Source organism: Liolophura sinensis, chromosome 13, assembly GCF_032854445.1.
Source record: "Liolophura sinensis isolate JHLJ2023 chromosome 13, CUHK_Ljap_v2, whole genome shotgun sequence".
NCBI classification, from domain to species: domain Eukaryota; kingdom Metazoa; phylum Mollusca; class Polyplacophora; order Chitonida; family Chitonidae; genus Liolophura; species Liolophura sinensis.
The window spans coordinates 21,177,123-21,198,723 of record NC_088307.1 but is presented as its reverse complement, the minus strand read 5'-3'; the positions used below and the strand labels follow the sequence as shown (position 1 = coordinate 21,198,723).

General features: G+C 39.9%; 1 protein-coding gene, 1 long non-coding RNA gene and 4 other non-coding genes across 6 annotated transcripts; 5 read left to right on the top strand and 1 right to left on the bottom strand.

Annotated features, from left to right (window-relative positions):
- Nucleotides 1-946: 946 nt before the first annotated feature.
- On the bottom strand, nt 947-7,186 carry LOC135480405 (endoplasmic reticulum chaperone BiP-like). The gene is made up of 7 exons (XM_064760236.1): nt 7,030-7,186; nt 6,028-6,187; nt 4,666-5,148; nt 4,102-4,256; nt 3,321-3,556; nt 2,739-2,888; nt 947-2,305 (listed from the first exon to the last, which is right to left on the bottom strand). The coding sequence occupies exons 2-7, from the start codon at nt 6,183-6,185 to the stop codon at nt 1,481-1,483; spliced, it is 2,007 nt and encodes a 668-aa protein (XP_064616306.1). The 5' UTR covers nt 6,186-6,187; nt 7,030-7,186; the 3' UTR covers nt 947-1,480.
- Nucleotides 7,187-7,732: 546 nt separating this feature from the next.
- LOC135480571 (uncharacterized) lies at nt 7,733-21,529 on the top strand. The gene is made up of 9 exons (XR_010445944.1): nt 7,733-7,800; nt 10,308-10,395; nt 11,720-11,750; nt 12,888-12,991; nt 13,737-13,798; nt 16,071-16,197; nt 16,810-16,843; nt 20,190-20,260; nt 21,436-21,529. It is a non-coding gene; the product is annotated as an uncharacterized LOC135480571 (long non-coding RNA).
- LOC135481112 (small nucleolar RNA SNORD24) lies at nt 11,913-11,994 on the top strand. The gene has a single exon (XR_010445978.1). It is a non-coding gene; the product is annotated as a small nucleolar RNA SNORD24 (small nucleolar RNA).
- LOC135481111 (small nucleolar RNA SNORD24) lies at nt 13,576-13,657 on the top strand. Its single transcript, XR_010445977.1, has one exon. It is a non-coding gene; the product is annotated as a small nucleolar RNA SNORD24 (small nucleolar RNA).
- Nucleotides 15,903-15,975, top strand: LOC135481109 (small nucleolar RNA SNORD47). The gene has a single exon (XR_010445975.1). It is a non-coding gene; the product is annotated as a small nucleolar RNA SNORD47 (small nucleolar RNA).
- On the top strand, nt 16,598-16,672 carry LOC135481108 (small nucleolar RNA SNORD47). The gene has a single exon (XR_010445974.1). It is a non-coding gene; the product is annotated as a small nucleolar RNA SNORD47 (small nucleolar RNA).
- Nucleotides 21,530-21,601: the final 72 nt, after the last annotated feature.

Sequence of the window (21,601 nt, the reverse complement as noted above, 5' to 3'; positions counted from 1 at the left end):
GGTCAAACATAGAATAGTTTTTTTTATAATCAGTCGCCAAAGATAGGTGGTTTACTCTGGTTTCTTCAAACCAAAACCATCTCATAATCCAACCTATTACATAGTCCAGTTTCATTATTGATCTTCGAAGGCTTAGGTTAAACCAGAGTTAGGTAATTGTAAATCAGGACATGTTATTACTGCTGTGGTACAAGTGAAATATTCTGGAACGCACGGAAACATCCCCCAAAATTGAAAAAAAACCTTTACGTAGATAATTCAATCATGCACCTCATGCTTATCACAGAAGCTTGAACTACTTTTGTGGATTTATACTGTACTTGGTATTTCCCATCCTCGGACAAGGGATTAAGATTAACCCACTTTAATCCTGCCTTGTAAGTTTAAGTCACCAACGATCACGAGGACATTTGCAACCTCTCATCTCTAAGGAGCCATCATTTCACGCAGGCTCCTTATTTTTCACCAATATGACCAGCAAGCCTACACTCCACACCTGTTAAGTTTGTTAGCTCCATGCCCAAGGCTTGTGGTTTACTTTGGCATCCATTGTTTCCTTCATATTTATTTATTTATTTGATCGGTGTTTTACGCCGTACTCAAGAATATTTCACTTATACGACGGCGGCCAGCATTATGGTGGGTGGAAACCGGGCAGAGCTCGGGGGAAACCCACGACCATCTGCAAGTTGGTGCCAGACCTTCCCACTTACGGCCGGAGAGGAAGACAGCATGAGCTGGACTTGAACTCACATCGACCGCATTGGTGAGAGGCTCCTGGGTCATTACGCTGCGCTAGCGCGCTAACCGACTGAGCCACGGAGGCCCCGTTTCCTTCATAAAATGGGCTGCCATCCACTGAGTCACAATATTCTTGATGGGATGTTAACCCAATCAAATATTAAATAAATAAACCATATTTAATTAAAAAGTAAACAGACATCAATTGAGATATTTCGTATGAATGACATTTTAATGTTGAAATGATCAGATGTTTTGGTTTTTTTTTTTTACAACGAAATGACAATTCTGTATCAGAAATATAAATTATCTCTACAGCCTTTGTAGGAACGGTTTTTAGCTGTGGTACACATACGTTACATGCTGATTACATTTTTTGTAAGACTTGAACTTTATCTACAAAGCACAGAGAGCTAGGAACATGAATGTGTATGTTTTTCAGTCCAGTACAGAACAGATTTACAACATCATGATTCGTTTTCAGATATATACAAACTTATGTACAACAAACAACAACCAGTCGCTCTTTTGAACACTTTCGTAACAAAAATTGTTGAAATAATGTCTATGTCCCCTGACCCTCCCAGAGTTACCCCCCCCCCCCCATATCCTCTCCCTTTCCCAAATCCCAACCCCACACATTTATCCCTCACGTCACACCCTTTCCCCCACAAACCCATCCCAATCAAAAAAAACACAAAAAGACCAATTTATAAATATCCTCTATAGAATTTAGTCTTTATAATTCATCCTTCTCTGCATCCCCTTCACCACCAGGTGGCGCTTGGCCTTCACCAGCACCTCCATAAAGTTTGCTCATGATAGGCTGCACAATTTCTTCTAATTCCTTCTTTTGTTGTTTATAATCTTCAGCCTCAGCATTTTGGTTGCTCTCCAGCCACTTAATTTTTTCTTCTACTGCTTCTTCGATTGTTGTTTTATCTTCACTGCTGAGCTTGGCGCCCAATTTTTCTTTATCATTAATCTGCGTTTTAAGTGAGTATGCGAAGCTTTCCAGTTCGTTTCTGGTTTCAACCTTTTCCTTCACCTTTTTGTCTTCATCAGCATATTTTTCTGCATCATTGATCATACGCTCGATGTCTTCTGGCGTCAGTCTGTTCTGGTCGTTTTTGATGACAATGTCGTTCTTGTTTCCAGTGCCCTTGTCTTCAGCCGACACCTTCAGGATACCATTGACGTCGATTTCAAATGTCACCTCAATCTGTGGTACACCACGAGGTGCTGGGGGAATGCCAGTGAGATCAAATTTTCCAAGATTGTGGTTGTCTTTGGTCATTGGTCGCTCTCCCTCGTACACTTGGATGGTTACGGTTGGCTGGTTATCGGAGGCTGTGGAGAAAATCTGAGACTTCTTTGTGGGAATGACTGTGTTTCTGGGAATGAGTTTGGTCATGACGCCACCGACAGTTTCAATTCCGAGTGTGAGTGGGTTGACATCGAGTAAGACAAGATCTCCGGTGTCTTCCTCCCCGCTCAGGACACCTGCCTGGACAGCAGCTCCATAAGCCACAGCTTCATCTGGGTTAATACCTCTTGATGGCTCCTGTAACACAAATGAAAATCAAACTGAAAATTCAGCATCCTTTTATAAAGAAGTGTTTAGCAGGCTCGGATATATCCTCAGTAGACGAAAGATGTTTGTTTTGATACACTGGAGTCCATATCCTAATGGGTACTATAAACACACAATGTAAATCTTTAACCATTCAGCATAGGAGATTTACGTGACATTTTTTTTTCTTTTCCTGTCAACCGAATTTTCCAGCTTGTGAAGCAGTGGCTTGTGCTATTCACAAGACCAAATAATTAAATTGAAATAAATTAAACGCTTCACTCACGATTTAAAATTTGCAAAAGTGGTAAAAGGAATGAGAAGAAAACAAATTTTTTTTGGGTAGGAAAATACACAATAGCCGTTAACCCTTAAAACAACACCCCATCCCTTTTATTCCAACGATATTAAACAAATGACATACCTTGCCGTTAAAGAACTCCTTCACAAGCTGTTGAACTTTAGGGATACGGGTGGAACCGCCCACCAGCACGATCTCATCAATTTCGTCTTTCTTCAGATCGGCATCTTCTAATACTCTTTGCACTGGTTTGATTGTGGATCGGAACAAATCCTGAAACCATGAAAAAATATAGACATTAGCATAAAAAACACACAACCCATACAAAGTATACTGTACAATTATAGGCTGTCCTGATGAATGTATTGAACAGACACACTTTCTCTGAAAAATATTTTAACTGTATGACTGCAGCTAGTCCTGGGTGGTTGAAACTGCAGTGCCCAGAGTAAATCCCCAACCTTCGGCTTGTACATGGCAAACTTTGGCACCAACAAAATAATGTTATCTAATTACTGTAACTTAATTCCACAAATACTCCTTTTGCCTGAACGACTTCATTTATATCACTGGAGGCAAGAAAAGATGTCCTACAGTGTCTTTCAAAAATGGACCATCCTTAACCACAACCTCTGGAAAAAAAAATAAAGTTGGAAATGAATTGACGCAGCACAAACAAAAAACCTCTGCAGTTTCATAGCTTACCATGTTCAATTCTTCAAATCTGGCTCTGGTCAGAGTTTCGGAGAAATCATCTCCCTCAAACATGGACTCGACCTCAACTCTGGTCTGATGCTGGGATGACAGGGCACGCTTGGCCTTCTCTACCTCACGTCGCAGTTTCTGAACAGCGCGGTTGTCTTTCCTGATGTCCTTGCCCTTCTTTTTCTTGTACAGTTTGATGAAATGTTCCATGACACGCTGATCGAAATCTTCACCACCTGGATATCAAAACAAGGTGATCATGACTATGAGAACAGAGTTATCTCCCTTCACGTTTACTACAGTTTTGATAAACAGATTACAAATGGAATTCCCCTTACTGTCCATCTCACACTCAAGTTAATTTGAATATGAACGGGATTTACACTGTACTGTAAGTTACAATTTTGAGATTTTGGTCATGGCTTAATGATATTTATCTCACTTTAGAATCATGGTTCGCAGAGCAGAATTCTTCAGTATGCTTAATAATGCTCTCAAAGAGACAAAAAGATGTCTACAAAAATGACCAACATCACCCCTTTGTTCATTTAATGCTATTTCCGAATAGCCTGAAAGTCCTTATTAAGATTTCAAACAATGCAATTTAAACCCTTGAAAATAAAATCAAACCAAAGCCAGAATTTCTCAATTTAAAAAATCTCATATTTCCTCAAGAGTTTTTACTCACAGTTGAAAGTAATCATAAATTCAACAGCTTTAACTTAACCCAAATTTAACTACAGAAGTTAAAAATTAGGTTATTCTTTGAAGATACACTTACCCAGATGGGTGTCACCATTTGTAGAGACGACCTCAAACACTCCGTTATCAATGGTCAGCAAGGAGACATCGAAAGTTCCGCCACCCAAGTCAAATACCAGAATGTTCTTCTCGCCCTCTTTTTTGTCCAAACCGTAAGCAATTGCGGCAGCAGTTCTGGATTGCAAAAATAACAAGATTAAAGTTTGAATATTTTTAGACAGAACAAAAAGCAAAGGATAAATTACACCTAGATTGCCTTTGAACATTTTTTTTTTTTTCTTTTTTTTACAGTAGGGGTTGGGTATACCTAGGTATATTGAATTTTTGACCAAATCAAACAGATTAGCAGATGTATTTGTTATCCAGAATATTTCATTTCCAGTAAAATTTTAACCAAACTGAAAAAGGAATAGTTTTGTCCCCAGGAATTGAAATTTTAACCACCTCATGTTGTGTTAAAAGAATTGTGTGAAAGTTCCAATTTCTAGTATCGAAAACTAAGCATTATGATGAGGTTTTTAATTTTGACTGAAGTCCGAAAGGCTTTGTGAAATTGGACCCATGTGTGCAATTTGGTACTTACGGCTCATTTATAATTCTCATGACGTTCAGACCAGCGATCATTCCGGCGTCTTTAGTGGCCTGTCTCTGAGCGTCGTTGAAGTAAGCAGGAACAGTAACCACAGCATTCTTCACTTCTTTACCCAAGTAGGCTTCAGCGATTTCCTTCATTTTGCCCAAAACCATGGCAGAAATTTCCTCTGCAGCAAAAGTCTTCTTGCCTTTGTCGCCAACATCGGCCTGGATGTGGGGTTTGTTGTTCTTGTTGATGACCTTGAATGGGTAATACTTGATATCTGACTGCACAGCGCTGTCGTCCCAGGTACGGCCAATCAAACGCTTCACGTCAAATATGGTGTTTTCTGGGTTGGCCGTCAGCTGGTTCTTAGCAGCATCTCCGATCAGACGCTCGCCGTCAGCTGTGAAAGCGACGTACGAGGGTGTGATTCGGTTACCCTGGTCATTGGCAATGATCTCAACCCGTCCATTCTTAAACACCCCAACACTGTAAAACAAATGTAAACATATTTTAAAGCTCCATGTTCTATGTTATACTCACTTTACTGATAGTGAATTAAGTTGGTGTTGGAGTGTCATCTAATTCAGCAAAAGCAAAGTTGAGACCCAGTTAAGGGAATAACACATAGAAGGCCGACATAAACATTTTACACATTCATTAACAGTGATTGTGGTCTAGTTAAAGCACTTTAGAGAAATCAGCCAACCGGCATCCTCTGTCAGTTCAATGTGTTTGTTATTTATTTATTTATTTGATTGGTGTTTTACGCGTACTCAAGAATATTTCACTTATACGACGGCGGCCAGCATTATAGTGGGAGGAAACCCATGACCATCTGCAGGTTGCTGACAGACCTTCCCACTTACGGCCGGAGAGGAAGCCAGCATGAGCTGTACTTAAACTCACAGCGACTGCCTTGGTGAGAGGTTTCTGGGTCATTACACTGCGCTAGCATGCTAACCGACTGAGCCACGGAGGCCCAAATGTGTTAAGACAAGGGACCAATTCAGTTAAAAAAGGAGACCAAATCATTACTGACTGGCCAATTTGAATGATAGGCAAGCCTAGCCCAAGCTGAATTTTAGGTGCTGTAGTTATTCAAGTCTGACCAACGCAGAGGTTTTAACACACAGAATCCTATCTCCACTATCAAGTGACCGAACGTATATTCTCTTTTCTCTATCCCTTTTGAGACTGTGAAAATGAAAATACACATCAAGAGAAGCCTTAACAACTTTGCATTATTTCAATATTAGAAGCCAACTGAAGGTGCTGAAATCCGCATAGGACTCCAGTGTCCTCAACTCAGACTCTCAAGACACTTGACATGCTGGACAATGATCACACTTATTCCCTCCAACTTACCAGGAGTATGTTGTGCCCAAGTCAATTCCTACAACGACACCAACAGAATCCTTCTTGTCTTTTTTGTCACTGGCATCATCCTCTTCATCAGCTCTCACTGTGAGCATGGAGTTCAGCAAAAGTGCTGACACGCACAACGGCAGCAATAACTTCTTCATTTCTGACAAGAACAAAGTTAATGAAACGCTGAATTAAACAAAATGTAAGCAACTGTAAAGACCACACTGCAGGTCTGTTCTTTTGTTAGTTAATGAGCCCCTTTTCAATAGTTCATTGCGAAAAGCTGGGTCTTCCATGAATCTACACTACCACATGATATCAACCAACTTTCAAATTCCCCAAAATTCGGCAGAGATGGTAATTTGAACTAGTAATCTAGCAATACCAATAAACCTATAAATGCAGGAGGAGGACTAAACTGCATTAAACCATGTGAAGTAGTAACACCTATAAAAATCTAAATATACTAAGATAACCATAAAATTGAGAGTTATTGGCAAATTTCCTAAATATCACATCTAGACTTGGTAACTGGACTGCTGGCTTTCATGTACAAGTTGCTACGCCCTTTTCCCAATACATCTATAAAATTAGATCATCTTTTTTGGACACCTCGCAGTTCAGTGATAACATTGAAAGTTCCTTGATTCATTAGTGATACGTGTACTTGCTCAAACTGATCCAGAAGACTAACCTCCCTAGTATGTAAGTTGAAAAAATATGAAGATCGTGAAATTAACATCTTCATAAAGCCATTCAAGTTTCTAAAATAAAGTCAGAAAATTACATATAAACGAAAACTACAGGCAAGAAAATGCAAGGAGCAGTTCGCAGTTTCTGATGAAGTGTGATACCACTGATCAAAATGCCACATTTGTCAAAGTCTTCCACACGTGGGAATGTCATGTGGTGCGATTTGCATCCCGCCGGTACGCTGTCAAATATTAAAACAATTCTTCAGATTAAACGCACTAGATCTATCACAACTATCATCTTACTTACCAAATGATGTTCTCTTTCCTTTGTACGTATGTGTATGACAAATTAATACAACGACAACTCTTGACCTCGCTGTAAAAGCTCCTAAATTTCCACAGTTGATCTACCTCGTCGACTTCTTTCTGGATGTAAATGCAGTACTCACACGGTACATGCTGTCTTGTAGCGTACTTATCTGCGTGGCGAGCGCTGATTGGCCAGCCTAAGGAAAAGTGGCGATATTTGATTGGTCAAGGTGTGAGTCTAGCCATTTCCTCGATTCGACACGTTTCACTCACGCTTTTACGCTGTTTTTAACTCCGAGTGCAACGTCATCTTTAACGAGACGTCATTGTCCCCGAAAACAGCTGGGGTATGAAAAACAAAAACACGTCAGCCAGAAAACGAAAGCAAACCCATGAACAAGACCGAGGAATTTACGACTTTACAACTTAAGACAACAAGTACACTACAAGGACGTCCATTGGCTAAAAATTATCGCCCGGAAGTGTTTTGTGGTCCAGATTTTTAGCCAAACCTCTAATTTTCCATGTAAATTATGCGCAATAAAAACGTAAAATCAAAGAAAAGAATCATCTGAAACGATTTATTTCCCTTTTCCTACCGTTTGTAGGGTACGAGAGTAAACCTTATTGTGAAATTTCCGTTTGGAGACTTCAGTCTGCCAGCCAATGAATGGGATTGTTACATTCAGTCGTTAGGATAACTTATCTTGAGTAGAACGCACGTGGTTCGAGAAGGTACCACTCGAGAAAGATCCGTGCACCGAGAGAGGTGAGGTGTGAGTCAAAATATGTTGTCTTATCCGATAATCGATGTTCACTGTACAGTACATTACCAAAAGAACGGTTCAGAACATTCGGCAGGGTTTATCAAATTCGTATTTTGTTTTTCTCTCTCTGAGTTAAGTCCAAACTCGCACCTGATACTTCACCGCCTATAGATCACGCGTGTCCCACCATTCGTATGCGAATGGTTCCGATTTTCTTTTCGAGATAAAGTTGTTTATACTTTTATGTTTCACCTAAATAAAGTTAGAGTCACATTCATTGTGCATTATTCAATGGCATAAAGCTTAAATGTAAATTGAACAAATCTTATTATTGACTGGATTGGTGTTGATAAAAGCAAGGAGCCCTACAAAATCGGACGAGGTATGCTCAAGATGTTCATGAAGGCCCAGTAAAAAGTCAAGTATCTTTCGTGTGTTCGAAATGTGAGACAAGCCGGGTTGATGGTATATATCTGGTTGTATATCATCAGAGATACCATGCCTCCAGAATCAGTTACTATTTTATGGTTTGTTTGTTTTTTTAGTTATTTTTTTTTCGTAAATTTCATTTCAAGTAGAGCATCAGCATCAACTTTTGAAATCGCCGTGGCTAACTTGTCTATGAAGAATTCATTCTGAATGATCATGATGATTCACCAATCACCAATTCTGAGACAGTACAGCCATTTTTAAGTTGGCACAGTTTGTGTATTTTACTAGTTTTAAAAGAATCCCTAAATGTGTACAGACAGTATCATATGGTGCCTTGCATGGGTTTTAGTGTAGGCTAGTGACGTTTGATTCCTTGTTTCCTGCCCTAATATTTTGGATAATCGTTAAGAGCAGCAGAACATGTGTCATTATTTCATATTAATGTTATGGCAGTTTCTAACAAAAGAATGAAATAATGAGCTCCGATGTTTGGGCAGGGGATAAGAAATGCCCTGGCAGTGACAGGGAAACAAAAATAGATAGGATATCTATATAGATATGTGGTAGGCCTTGCAAGAATATTTTGATTCATAGAAATTGACAGGTGGGGAATATTTTGTCAAGGGGTGGGGGGAATGAAGTCTGTAGCCTGATGTTGGCCTAGTGGTTAGTGTGCTAGCGCATCACAATCTAAGAGCCTCTCACCATTGCCATCACTATTAGTTGAAAGGAAAAGAAAATTTAAATATCAAATACCATTGAAAAGAGTATGCTTTTTCTCAAAGGTGCAACCCGTAAAGAAAATTCTAATATGTACTTCAAGTTGACAAATTATAAATAAAGTCACTGCCAAAATCTGCTATGGGTGACTTCATTTTGCCTTAGAACTAGTCCTGAAGTCGTCTGTGTTAGGAGGAGAATTGGTGTCAGAAACAGTCGAAGTGCAGTTCGTACATTTCTGGTAGAACTTATCTTCACAGAAGGTAGCAAATCGTACAGTTCGTTTTCCGCTTGATGATTTAGAAACCGGAATGTTGGACGCAGGTTCCGAGTTTACTCGAGCAAGCCGGCAGTTTTAACAAATGTCTTTGGCTGAGAGGCAACACATCCCCAGCATAAATTACAGGGTGTTAAAGATGGTGGACGCAATGGATTCAGCGATCTATGCCAGCTTTGCGGTTTTCAGGCTTTACGTGTATGGCAAGGAAAAATGGCAAAATTATGCAGCAGGCACCACCAGATAGAAAAAAAATGTGCTCTTTTCAGCTTATAGTGTCATGTTTTTAAGTTTTCTTCTCCATTAAGTGCAGCTTTTTCTGCCATCCTCTCCAGTCATAAGTTTGATGGTCTGCAAGCAACCTGTGTATAGTCTGGTGTTTCAACTGGGCTTAACCCAGTTTCCTCCCACCATAATACTGGCCGTCATCGTACAAGTTTAATATTCTTGAATGTCATAAAACAGCGATCTGTATTCTGACTAGTTGGGCTTTCAAGTGAAGTTTTATGAATGCCCGGTAGTATATGGCCTAGTTTTAAGGAGTTTATGACTTGTGGTCTGCGTCTGGCAGAGACCAACATTAACTGGTCAAGTAGATTAAAGTACAGTTTAAACTGAAATAGTAGTTTAAACTGAAAATGTTGCATCATTCTTCCAAATTGTAGTTCTTAGTTTTGATCACATGAATTAACTCGGTAACTTGCACTCATGAATTAACTCGGTAACTCGTACTCATGAATTAACTCGGTAACTTGTACGCATGAATTAACTCGGTAACTTGTACTCATAGAATTAACTCGGTAACTTGTACTCATGAATTAACTCGGTAACTTGTACTCATGAATTAACTCAGTAACTTGTACTCATGAATTAACTCAGTAACTTGTACGCATGAATTCGTGGAAAGTATGAATGTAGTCTAACTTTATTGTATTTACGGATGGTCGTGCCTTTCTCAGGGGCTCTGCCTGGTTTTCACCTACCATACTGCTGGCCACCGTCATATATAAGAGAAATATTTTGGAGCATGGCATAAAACACCACTCAAATAAGTTGTTGTACTTTTGTTCTTCTGTTCAGATGATTTGAGAAGTAAATATCTTGCTTTTGGTGCTGGATGAAGATGGCAGAAGTAGAAGTGATGACGAATTACAGGATCCAACATTTCGTAAGACTATTTCCTAAGTCTCTCCTTTCAGGAGTATTGTACATCTGGGGGCTGTCTTGTGAATACTAGGTCGCTGTATTTCTATATCACTACTAATGTCAATTCATTCATGTTTCTCGGAGTGAAGCTTGCCAAATATGAATGACAACACATTCTGTCACAACAATTCAAATGGTCTAGTGGCGTAAACATCCAGTTGCTGACCCAACAAGTTCATGTTCTGGAAATTTTAATCCAGAGCTTTGAACAACGCATGAAAAGATATCACAGAAGTATGATGAGCTGCCACAACCAGGTAAGGGCAGAACACTCATGGATGACGGTACCACAGGAACAAATATAGTGTGAAGAACATAGTACTTTTTCCTTTTTTAACGAATGAAAAAATTAGAAAAGTGATGTGTTTGAGGGGATGACACCGAAGAGCTCGTGGAAATCACAAGGAAACACAGCAACCTAGTCCTCACATATTTCCATCTTAGGTGTTGGTATGGTTGGGACTTTGGTGACAGTGAATTTATGGCCCCATGATACACAAGAATGGGGACCTATTGTATTTACCTGATAAAAGTGAAGAATTCTGAAACTTGTATCTGGAAATCGCAAGTACAGTGGGAGACAATACTTGGTTATGGAACATGACCAAGATAGGAATAGGGCCATCAGAATGTTGTCCAAGGAAGGATAACTCAGAGGCATTGTTCATTTGGCTACATCAGAGTTATTTTCCCTTTGACAGCATCCAGATGGCACTATGCCTATCTTGGCCATGGGCCTTAACTGAGTATTTTCCATTCATTAATGTTGGTAAAAGTTTGAGGCAGTTGGTAATTACGCATTCCAATGCTAGTTGTCGTGGTGATTTGGAAGTATATTTGTACTCAGCAAACTGAGCTTGCATCAAGTTACAGTTAGAAGATGACAGAAGTCGTCGAATCTGTTGTGATGTCTAATGATGATAGAGACTTTCTGATAATCAATGATTGTCATTTTTACTATTAGCTCTAGCTGAAAGACATCAAAGTTACATTAAAGAACAACGGGTATTATCTTGGATTGCTAGTCTTCAACAAAGATTGAACAATTCAGGATTTTTTTGGTACTAAATTTTGCCATTTCCAGATGTTAGCACTTCAGTGTTTGTTTGTTTTTTTTAATTTTTTCTACTGAATTTAAGAAAACCAATCACTTAAAAGCATAGAAGCCACATTGACATGGGCCTATTTTTGTATGGACTTTGTGAAGGAAATGTTTTTGAGCATGGCGTAATCTAATAATGATAGCTGATTGCTTATGTTTTTCTCTCTTTTTTTCCCCCCAACAGAATGCAGAGATGTCCATGTGGCTGAGAACAGGTACTTTACAAAACTTTTGTATGTCTGTGAACATAAACCAAGGACTCTTAAAAATGAGATTTTAATGCACGTATTATTTAAAGCTTACCCAATCAACCAAAAGAAAAAAAATGAAACGTCCAGAGCTTTGTAGATGATTTATTGTGTTGATGGAACTAGACTTGCCAATGATGTGATCTATATTTGCTACTCTTGACCGTTGGTGTGATGACTGTATTTTACCACTATTCACCGAACTGAGGCAAGCACAAATGTTCCTTACCAAATATCGTGCGAGTGTGAAAATCACAGGAGAAAGAAATACAATATGAAATAGTGTGATCCAAACTCTTAAACAGATTGTGGCTACTAAAAAGTTAAGTTATACAGTAAGGTTATAAATGTCCTGTATAAAGCTCTTTTTATTTTAAAAACTAAAACTTACCTGCTCGTGATCCAATAGCATAATGAATCTTGGTCCTGGTTTTGGAAACTCTCAATTTATATCGGAGCATATTAACATTATGTATTGTTTGGCAAATTCCTAAGTATTTTCACAAGTTTTGCAAAATGACCAACAGTATTTTGTCAACCTATCGACACGTTCACCTAGTGATTTATGCATATTTTGAGGACATTCGTCTGCATTGACACTGAAACACTGATGTTCAGAATAACTGTATTATCAAAGCACAAAGTTATTACCTTAATGAGGAAACATTAAGCAGATAAGTCGCTTTCGAAATTGCTCTTCGATGTGTGCAAAGAAGTCTAGGGTATAACCAGTATGCCGGGGCCAGTTGTTCAAAAGTGCATAAATGTGAAGCTAGGTTTGAATCTTAATACGTGTCTTGACCTAATACAAAGTGTGAATATTAGTTAATATAAGTATTATATAACTTAATAAAGGGCTTTCGTCTTAATACACTTTTGAACAGCTGGACCCAGAAGTGTAAAATGTCCTTCTGCAAGACAAAGTATAATGGATGTAGCTTTTGACAGATCTGCTTTGGAACTTGCCATCAAATGTTTATGCAAATTTGCAGATGTTGAAGAATACAAATTTGCAAAGGTTAAAGAATGCAAATTTGCAGAAATGGACAAGTACATCTTTCACATATCCTGTACACTATTTTGTTTGTTTTCTTTCATCCATAGATTCTGGGGACTTAAAATGGTGTCAAGTGGCAATCCACTGCATGGGGGATGTTTAGCTTCATTCCTTCACAGACTTGTGGTTCTGTTGACAGTCTTGAAGCAAGGTACGACGACCTGGTACTTTCTCCCCTTGGAGTAATTTATTTTATCTCCAGTCCAAGTAATGCAACCGTTTTGATGTATAGACACCAGTGTGTGTTTCTGTGGCTGTTACGTTAACTGCATAGAAGATTCGAGTCTTCACCCTTGTGCTCCTTGGGGTTGCAGTCAGTGTACGAGTTCAAACCCGGCTGAGGACGGAATTTGTGGATTTCCCTTGCTCTCACTGCTCGTGGAGCCTTGGTGATATGTGATCAATAGTGTTTGTATTGCTGATTTGCATAATTCTCAATTCGTTGATGACCACTAGTCTTCTACCAGCCATGGTGTGCATATCTGTCTGTCACATATGGGTATGTCTGTCAGTAAAGGCACTCTGGTCTTCTTCGCCCATAAAAACAGTGTCCATTGTATAAGTGATGATTTCCTATAATCATGGCGTAAAACATTAATCAGACTATCCTTACAGTTTGAAGAACAAAACTAATTTCTGCATTTAAATTGCTACGTTATGAGGAAGAGTAAGAGTTGGTGTGAGGCATTGAAAGAAGGGCTGCCTGAATATTAGCTGATTGACTTGTTTACTACTTGCCAATGATGTGAACTATATTTGCTACTCTTGACCGTTGGTATGATGACTGTATTTTACCACTATTCACCGAACTGAGGCAAGTGTGATTTTCATCGTACATCTGTGCATTTCCCATCCTTTTTACATCCAATTTCTAACAACTCCCTATTTCGTTTCAGGTGGTAGCTGGGTAAGAATCGAGGAGTGCCAGCTCTTCTGTCCTGTGAATTTCAACCTGAAGGTAAACTTTGCCAGAGTAATTCAATGTGCTTGAGTAACAGTGTTGGTTATTATACTCAGTAATTCTTAGTTCCCATTGGTCATTACAGGGTCACATGATATTTTGCAAAACATGATGTCCTCACCAATGCGGTCACTGTGAGTTCAAGTTCAGCCTATACTGGCTTCCTCTCCAGCTGTACATGGGAAGGTCTGCCAGCAGCCTGCGGATGGTCATGGGGTTTTTGTGGGTTCCCCCCATTAGAATGCTTGATAAATAAATCAGTCAAAACGTGATAGGTGCAAATAACACAAGCCCAGTGATGTTGATAGGTTTTTATTGAAGTAAATCTCTGGGACCCAGAGGTGGCTAAATGAGTGGGTGCCAGTGGAAATGATTGGGTCCTGAACAGAATGTTTCATTTCATTAGTGTTAACTGTTGTTAGATTTAATAATTTTAATAATTATTTGGCTGTTGGATGACTGAAGCTATGAACATGCATCAGATAGATGCCCAACAATGGCAGTATGTAAAAAAAAAAATTATAGTTCTGTTCCCGAACTGTGTACCATTTTAGTGACTGAATATATGTTTAGATTGCTACATGTCCTTTGTGATTCATTCTTCATACTGGTGCTGGTACGAGTGTGGCCGTTGTGAGTTCATGTTCCATTTTATGATTGTTTCTTCACTGGTTGAACATGGGAAGGTCTGCCAGCAACATGCAGGCGGCCTGTGGGTTTCCACCAATCTCCGCCTGATTTTCACAACCATAATGTTGGCCTTAGTTGTACTCATGAAGTATTCTTCAGTTAAACGTAACGCTCCAGTCAAATGAGTAAATTTTTGTGAAAGTATCCCCAAAGTCGCCAGCTACATTAATTACCAAATTGCAAGTAGCAGGGTTTAGGAAGATTTGTGCTTGAGACTATGATGATCACATAAGAACAAATGGGAATCTCTCTGACTTCTCATGTTGAGCTTCATAATCTGACTGTCTCTTGTACTCCTGTCGTCTCAACACCGTATAGCGCCTACAAAACACTAGAACATGCTAGGTACAGTTGCAGACCCAGTCACGGAAAGGAAATTTCCCGATTTTCCTGTTACTATTCATGGTTCCTTGGTAACGAGAAATGGTCAGTGAAATTTGTCTGACCATTTGAGGACATAGATGACCCAGTCACACACAGAAAATTTGCCGATTTTCCGGTTACGATTCATGTTTCTTGGGGACGAGACCTGGTCAGTGAAACTTGTCGGACCATTTGAGGACGTAGATGACCCAGTCACGCACAGAAATTTTGCCGATTTTCCGGTTACGATTCATGTTTCTTGGTGACGAGAAATGGTCAGTGAAACTTGTCTGACCATTTGAGGATGTAGATGACCACTAGTCTCCCTCCAATACAATGCGCATATCTGTATATCTCATGTGGGTAAGTTTGTCAGTAACTTGCCAGACGGCAGTGGTTTATCTCCAACACTTCAGATTTACACCACCCATAAAACTGACCACCATCTTACATACTGTATGTGGAAATTACGCAGGGATGAGAATTTTCAACTGATTTGAGCGTAGTTAAAGGGAAATCAGGACTTTACATGTAATCTTTGACAAAAATGGCTAAAAACTAATCATTTCACTAATGCCTTGGTGGGGGTGGTGGGAGTTAGCTTCTAGAAGAAATATCAGCTGGTTTTGATAAATAGATTCTCTTCCCTGTATGTGGCATAAATCAGTCCAATGAATGTGACTATACACAAAATTGCACAGTTGGTTGTAGGCAAGTGGTTAAGATGCTTTTCTCTACAAATTACGTGGACATGCCATTTTCAGTCCTGCCATTAGTGGAGGATATCAGTGTTTTTCTGCCTAGATACTGGGTCTTGGTGGCTAAGGTATTGACGGAGTAGGTTGATGGTGGGGGCCTCCGTGCCCGAGGTGGATAGCACGCCAACACCATGCGATGACCCATCAGCGTGTCGCCAGTGCAGCTGCTGTGAGTTCCTCTCTGGCCTCACGTGGGAAGGTCTGGCAGCAACCTGCAGATGGTTGTGGGTTTCCCTGGAATATGCCCGGTTTCCTTCCACCATCATGCTGGTGGCATCTGTCTCTTTGATGTGCAGTGATGAAACATTCTGCCAAATGATACGTTGTGATATCAACATTTACCGTTCCAAATTTTCGGAGCACTTCTTTGACCATATGAATTACATATCTTTCACTGCATCTGTAAGATCTACAGTGGATGATGTTACAAAAAAAAACAACTTTTTGTTGAATTCCAGGTCAGCATGAAAGTTGTACGTTCAGGCCTTGCACCTCTAGCAGTTGGTGGATTGAAGTCCATGAGTTTGTAATAGACATCTTATTGAAGATGACCACTTGAACCCTGGTCAGCTTTCAACCATCTAGGTAAGGTTTGCATGCATGGTAAATAACGTAAAATTTCACCCGGGACAAAGTTGCGAACTGTCCCAATTTATTTTTTAAAGATCTAGTGCTGATAAAGGTGTTGCAAGGTTTCTCTACAAGACAGATTGATAACTTACTAGGAGTTTGAGCTCCAAAAGTGCATTTTTATGACTTCTATTAATCTGTAAAAAAATAAGGACCTTTTTTGGGGAAGAATGTTAGGTTTATCCTACTTGCAGAGTGAAACGTCACTGATAACCCAGAAATTGAAACCTTGGGTCAATATGAATCTCCTTGGGTCCCCCCACCCCCCATAAAACTGACTTTGTGCCAGTGAAAAGTTCGTAGTATGGCTTTAAACCAGTAATCAAATTTCTGTGTTGTATTTTTGTTGATGTATGTGCAATGATGTTAACATTCTGCCAAATGATGTCATGTGATATCAAAACTTACCGTTCCAAACTTTTCTGAGCACATCGCTAAAAATTATTACAGTTCTCTACATGTATGACTACAGTCATTTTTTGTTTTTAACAACAGGAGTTGGAAGATTTGTAGAAAAAACAGTATGGTTGGAATGTAGTCATTGACCTTTTTCAATTCTATTTTCAGGATGGGGGAGCAGGTGTCTAGTGGTTATGTTCAGGTACGAAAATTAAAGCAGGATTAAAAAATCAAAATGTGAATGTACTAAAAATGTTAAATGCGAAACACAATACAGCTGTGGAGCCTTCAGTGCATGGTTGACTTCGTGATCAATTATACAAGTATCTGTATAGATTTATGGTTAATGGTTTCTGGGCTTGACCAGCATAATGGTCAGGAGTTTGATGAACATAATCGCCTTGTGGTTGGATCAACATGATGACCTGGGGTATGATCAACATAATAGTCTTGGGGTTGGATCAGCAAGCTGGCCCAGGTATGATCAACATTATCGCCTTGAGAGTTGATCATCAGGATGGCTTGGCTACTGACCAACGTGGCAGCCTGGGGTTTAACAAAAAGAATGTCCTGAATTGAGCAAAAATGGTGGCCCGATGGGGCTTTACTGACATTGTGGCCCCAGCAGTTAGATCACCAGAATGGCCCGGGTTTCACAGACTCGATAGTCCTGGGTTTGATGGGAATGGTGGCCCCAGCAGTTAGATCACCAGAATGGCCCGGGTTTCACAGACTCGATAGTCCTGGGTTTGATGGGAATGGTGACCCCAGCAGTTAGATCACCAGAATGGCCCGGGTTTCACAGACTCGATAGTCCTGGGTTTGATGGGAATGGTGACCCCAGCAGTTAGATCACCAGAATGGCCTCAGGTTTCACAGACTCGATAGTCCTGGGTTTGATGGGAATGGTGACCCCAGCAGTTAGATCACCAGAATGGCCTCAGGTTTCACAGACTCGATAGTCCTGGGTTTGATGGGAATGGTGACCCCAGCAGTTAGATCACCATAATGGCCCGGGTTTCACAGACTCGATAGTCCTGGGTTTGATGGGAATGGTGACCCCAGCAGTTAGATCACCATAATGGCCCGGGTTTCACAGACTCGATAGTCCTGGGTTTGATGGGAATGGTGACCCCAGCAGTTAGATCACCAGAATGGCCTCAGGTTTCACAGACTCGATAGTCCTGGGTTTGATGGGAATGGTGACCCCAGCAGTTAGATCACCAGAATGGCCTCAGGTTTCACAGACTCGATAGTCCTGGGTTTGATGGGAATGGTGACCCCAGCAGTTAGATCACCATAATGGCCCGGGTTTCACAGACTCGATAGTCCTGGGTTTGATGGGAATGGTGACCCCAGCAGTTAGATCACCATAATGGCCCGGGTTTCACAGACTCGATAGTCCTGGCGTTGATGGGAATGGTTGCTCAAAGTTTGATCAGTAATAATAAAGGTTTGGTTGATGTAGGTTGGGGGTAGAGCTTTACTCAGATGATGAGAAACTTGACAGATAGGGACAGATGATACTCTGTGATCACGAACTGTCAACTGATGAGTCAAGCCCATGTACACACTTAGGGCGGGGACGATGGTGCCCTGAAGTTCTGGTACATAAGCACAACCTTCAAATTGCCCAGTGTCTCAAGGCTCCTGTCTCATGAAACAATATGGCTGGATCAACCAGGGTACATGTTCTATATTTTTGTTATTTGCAACTTCACGTGGTCTTTATACAGTTTCTTAGATGGCATGTGTACAGCTTGAAGTTTATTTTGGCAAGTATACAGATGTGGAATGGCTTATTGTAGACAAATGTGGAATGGCGTATTGGCCCAGCATTTCATTAAACAAATGGAAATCTTGTATGTCGTGCAACGGAAGAGCCCTCTTCTCCAATTGAAAAAAAATAATGCCACACATTCCTGTTCCCTTGTCCTACTTTTGTTAGGTGCCCAGAGTTACTTCCCTTTAGAATAACACTGTTAAGACTGTTTCTGGAAGAATTGCGCTTGGCTGTTGAAATGTAGGCTCAAATTGGAATACATGTGGCATATGACTATACTTATGTGGAAGACTATTTGACTTGTGGTGGGGTTGTATCGTTCACCTTCTGGTGGGATTGTATCGTTCACTTTGTGGGTTGTATTCACATTGTGGTGGGATTGTATTGTTCAACTTCCGGTAGGGTTGTATTGTTGACCAGGTGGGGCTGTATTGTTAAATTCTGGTAGGGCTATGTCATTTACCTTCTGGTGGGGTTGTATCATTCACAACTTTCATAGAGGACCTCTTCACTTATCCATTTTAAATGACAATTTCAGCTAGCTGATTTACGCGTACATATACTTTGGCTTGCACTACATGCCTTGGCTTATTAGACCTCTGTGCTTTTTATTGGCCCTTGGTGAAGGTTGTAGGTTGGAATGGCCATGGTTGTGATGGTCGCAGGATTGAATGGCCATTGAGATAACAGGATTTAATGCTTACAGCCACAGGTCAAAGGATTGAATGCCCATGACCACAGAGGTCACAGGATTGAATGCCCATGGCCACAGAGGTCACAGGATTGAATGCCCATGGCCACAGAGGTCACAGGATTGAAAGCCCATGGCCACAGAGGTCACAGGATTGAATGCCCATGGCCACAGAGGTCACAGGATTGAATGCCCATGGCCACAGAGGTCACAGGATTGAAAGCCCATGGCCACAGAGGTCACAGGATTGAATGCCCATGTCCACAGAGGTCACGGGATTGAATGCCCATGGCCACAGAGGTCACAGGATTGAAAGCCCATGGCCACAGAGGTCACAGGATTGAAAGCCCATGGCCAGAGGTCATAGGATTAAATGGTTTGACTGCAGCTTTAAATGACAGGGATGCAGTGGCAGGCGAAGGACAAGGGTTTACTCATTCCATGGTGGTTTTAAGTGGGCGATGAAGCTCTTTGCTGGTCTTGACTGAGACCACATTCTTACTGGCCTAAGGTTGATGATTTACACTTAATAAAACTGGGTACAAATGAAACATTCTTGAATGGTATTTGAACAATGATTTAATAAATGAAAGAAATATTTGACCTTTTCATAGGTAATCTTTTGTACATGAACGCATAGGACCATATTTTAGTGCTTGAGAAACATTATACCTCCCAAATTAATGTAAGTGCACTAAAATCAGTAAATTCAACAAAAATATTTAGGTGTTTAATATACAAATTGCTTTGTTTCACACAATTAAACTCTCAAAAAAAATATAGTTTTGAGTTGCACTTCATAAAATTCCCTTATGCACGGTCACAGCGTCACCTTAACAGTTCGGGATGTGAACCTTCAATTGTTAAGGCATGGATGCAGTTTATTGCCATGTAGAACTTCCATGGGATTGTCAATGATGTCCTACAATGGTGAGTTTTATGAATCTTTGTGATTTCAACTCCCGAGTCAACTGAGACGAGCTCTTGAAAATTGCTTATCCCAGTGCAGTGTATTAACAAATTTATTTGGGGTTCAACATTTAAAATCACAAGTTTGTGTATTTTTTGTTTCAGACTAAATTATCTGATGTGTTATTTTGAAGGTGGGCTACCTTGGAGGTTGACTATGCATCATTCTGACCAAGGTAATTTGTTGATTTAATAAGTTGCTTTGCCCTAGCTTAAGAGGAGCCAATCTCAGGAATTGCACAGTACACAACTGAACTCAGAAGTTGTGCAATTAATGATGAAAGAGCATGGGGTTTACAAAAAAAAAAAAACTAAGCATGTAGATTTGGTAACCCTTTGGTTTTAGTCTTTCACTGTGCTCCATCAGTTAACAGAACGGATTTGATGAATAGATACCAATCAACATGCGAGATTGACAGATCTTGGAGTAGGAAGCGTATCAAAATAAACAAAGTCCAACAAAATTGTGCTGAGTTATGTCCCTTTTATCGAATACTCGATTATATTTTCATTATGTCTTCAGCTATTAAACATACGTTTTGGGAGATCCTTAGAAAGGTTACTGTTTGATCAGCTGGACTGAATTTCATTGAGGTTGCCACTATAACCTGAATCGGCTTGTCACGAGTTCACAAAAAGTTTAGTGGCTAAAAGAGGTGATTTTACGGTATCTACTATAAAACAGTGCTGTTGAGGTAACCAGCCTGATTGTGCAAGATGCATTTTCAGTCTCGCAAGCACTGTAAAATGATGCTCTTTATCCGCCTTAGTTGGCGAGAGCCCACTACTCTGACACGTTCAATCCAACGTGATCTTGTGCAACTTTTGAAATGCCAACTCGGCCTGTATTTTCTTAACGTTTACGACAATCTCATATTGAAGATTGAACGTAAATTTCCAAGTTCAGGTAATCTTGCAACAGGTAGCCCTTGGTGTGCAGTGATGAATTAATATGAACTCTCTCACTGAAGTTTTTTTAGTGAAGACATCTTACAATCTGATCGCACAACCAGTGACAAAAGTAACTTCTGCTTGTATCTGCGTTGCTGAAAATATATTTACATGATGGAAAAGCCTTGAAAATAGGAAGTATAAAAAAAAAATCAACACTGAACAGAATAAAAAGGTGGATTTTCAGTTCAATTTTTATTCCGTTTATTTTTTAGTGTCTGATCATCTGTATAGGGATGAAATTCATATCGCCCTTGGTAGATGTTAAAAAAAAAAAAAAACAACAAATAGGTCATTTTCGTCATTTTGTTTTAATATTTTTATGATTTTGGCCATGTTTAATTCTGCATAACAGTATAATGGTTTATGAAAGCGGATGTGTTTTTCATTTCTGTTGCAGGACCATAAGGAACAAGTATTTCTGCAGCAAGATGTGATTTCTCTGAGTCTTCCTTTCATAGTGTTCAATTCTAAATAAATCCTCATTGCCAGACCTGCTGTTTTGTTTGTTCTTTTTTTTTTATTTTTTTTTTAATGCATTTTGTATCCTTTATTACTTACGATCC

Bases quoted from the DNA above. Each gene is read 5' to 3' on its own strand.
- LOC135480405 (XM_064760236.1), bottom strand. From the start codon at position 6,185: ATGAAGAAGTTATTGCTGCCGTTGTGCGTGTCAGCACTTTTGCTGAAC. The intron at 3,557-4,101 runs GTAAGTGTATCT...TTTGATATCCAG, and splicing joins AAATGGTGACACCCATCTGG to GTGGTGAAGATTTCGATCAG. The intron at 2,889-3,320 runs GTAAGCTATGAA...TCATGGTTTCAG, and splicing joins GATTTGAAGAATTGAACATG to GATTTGTTCCGATCCACAAT.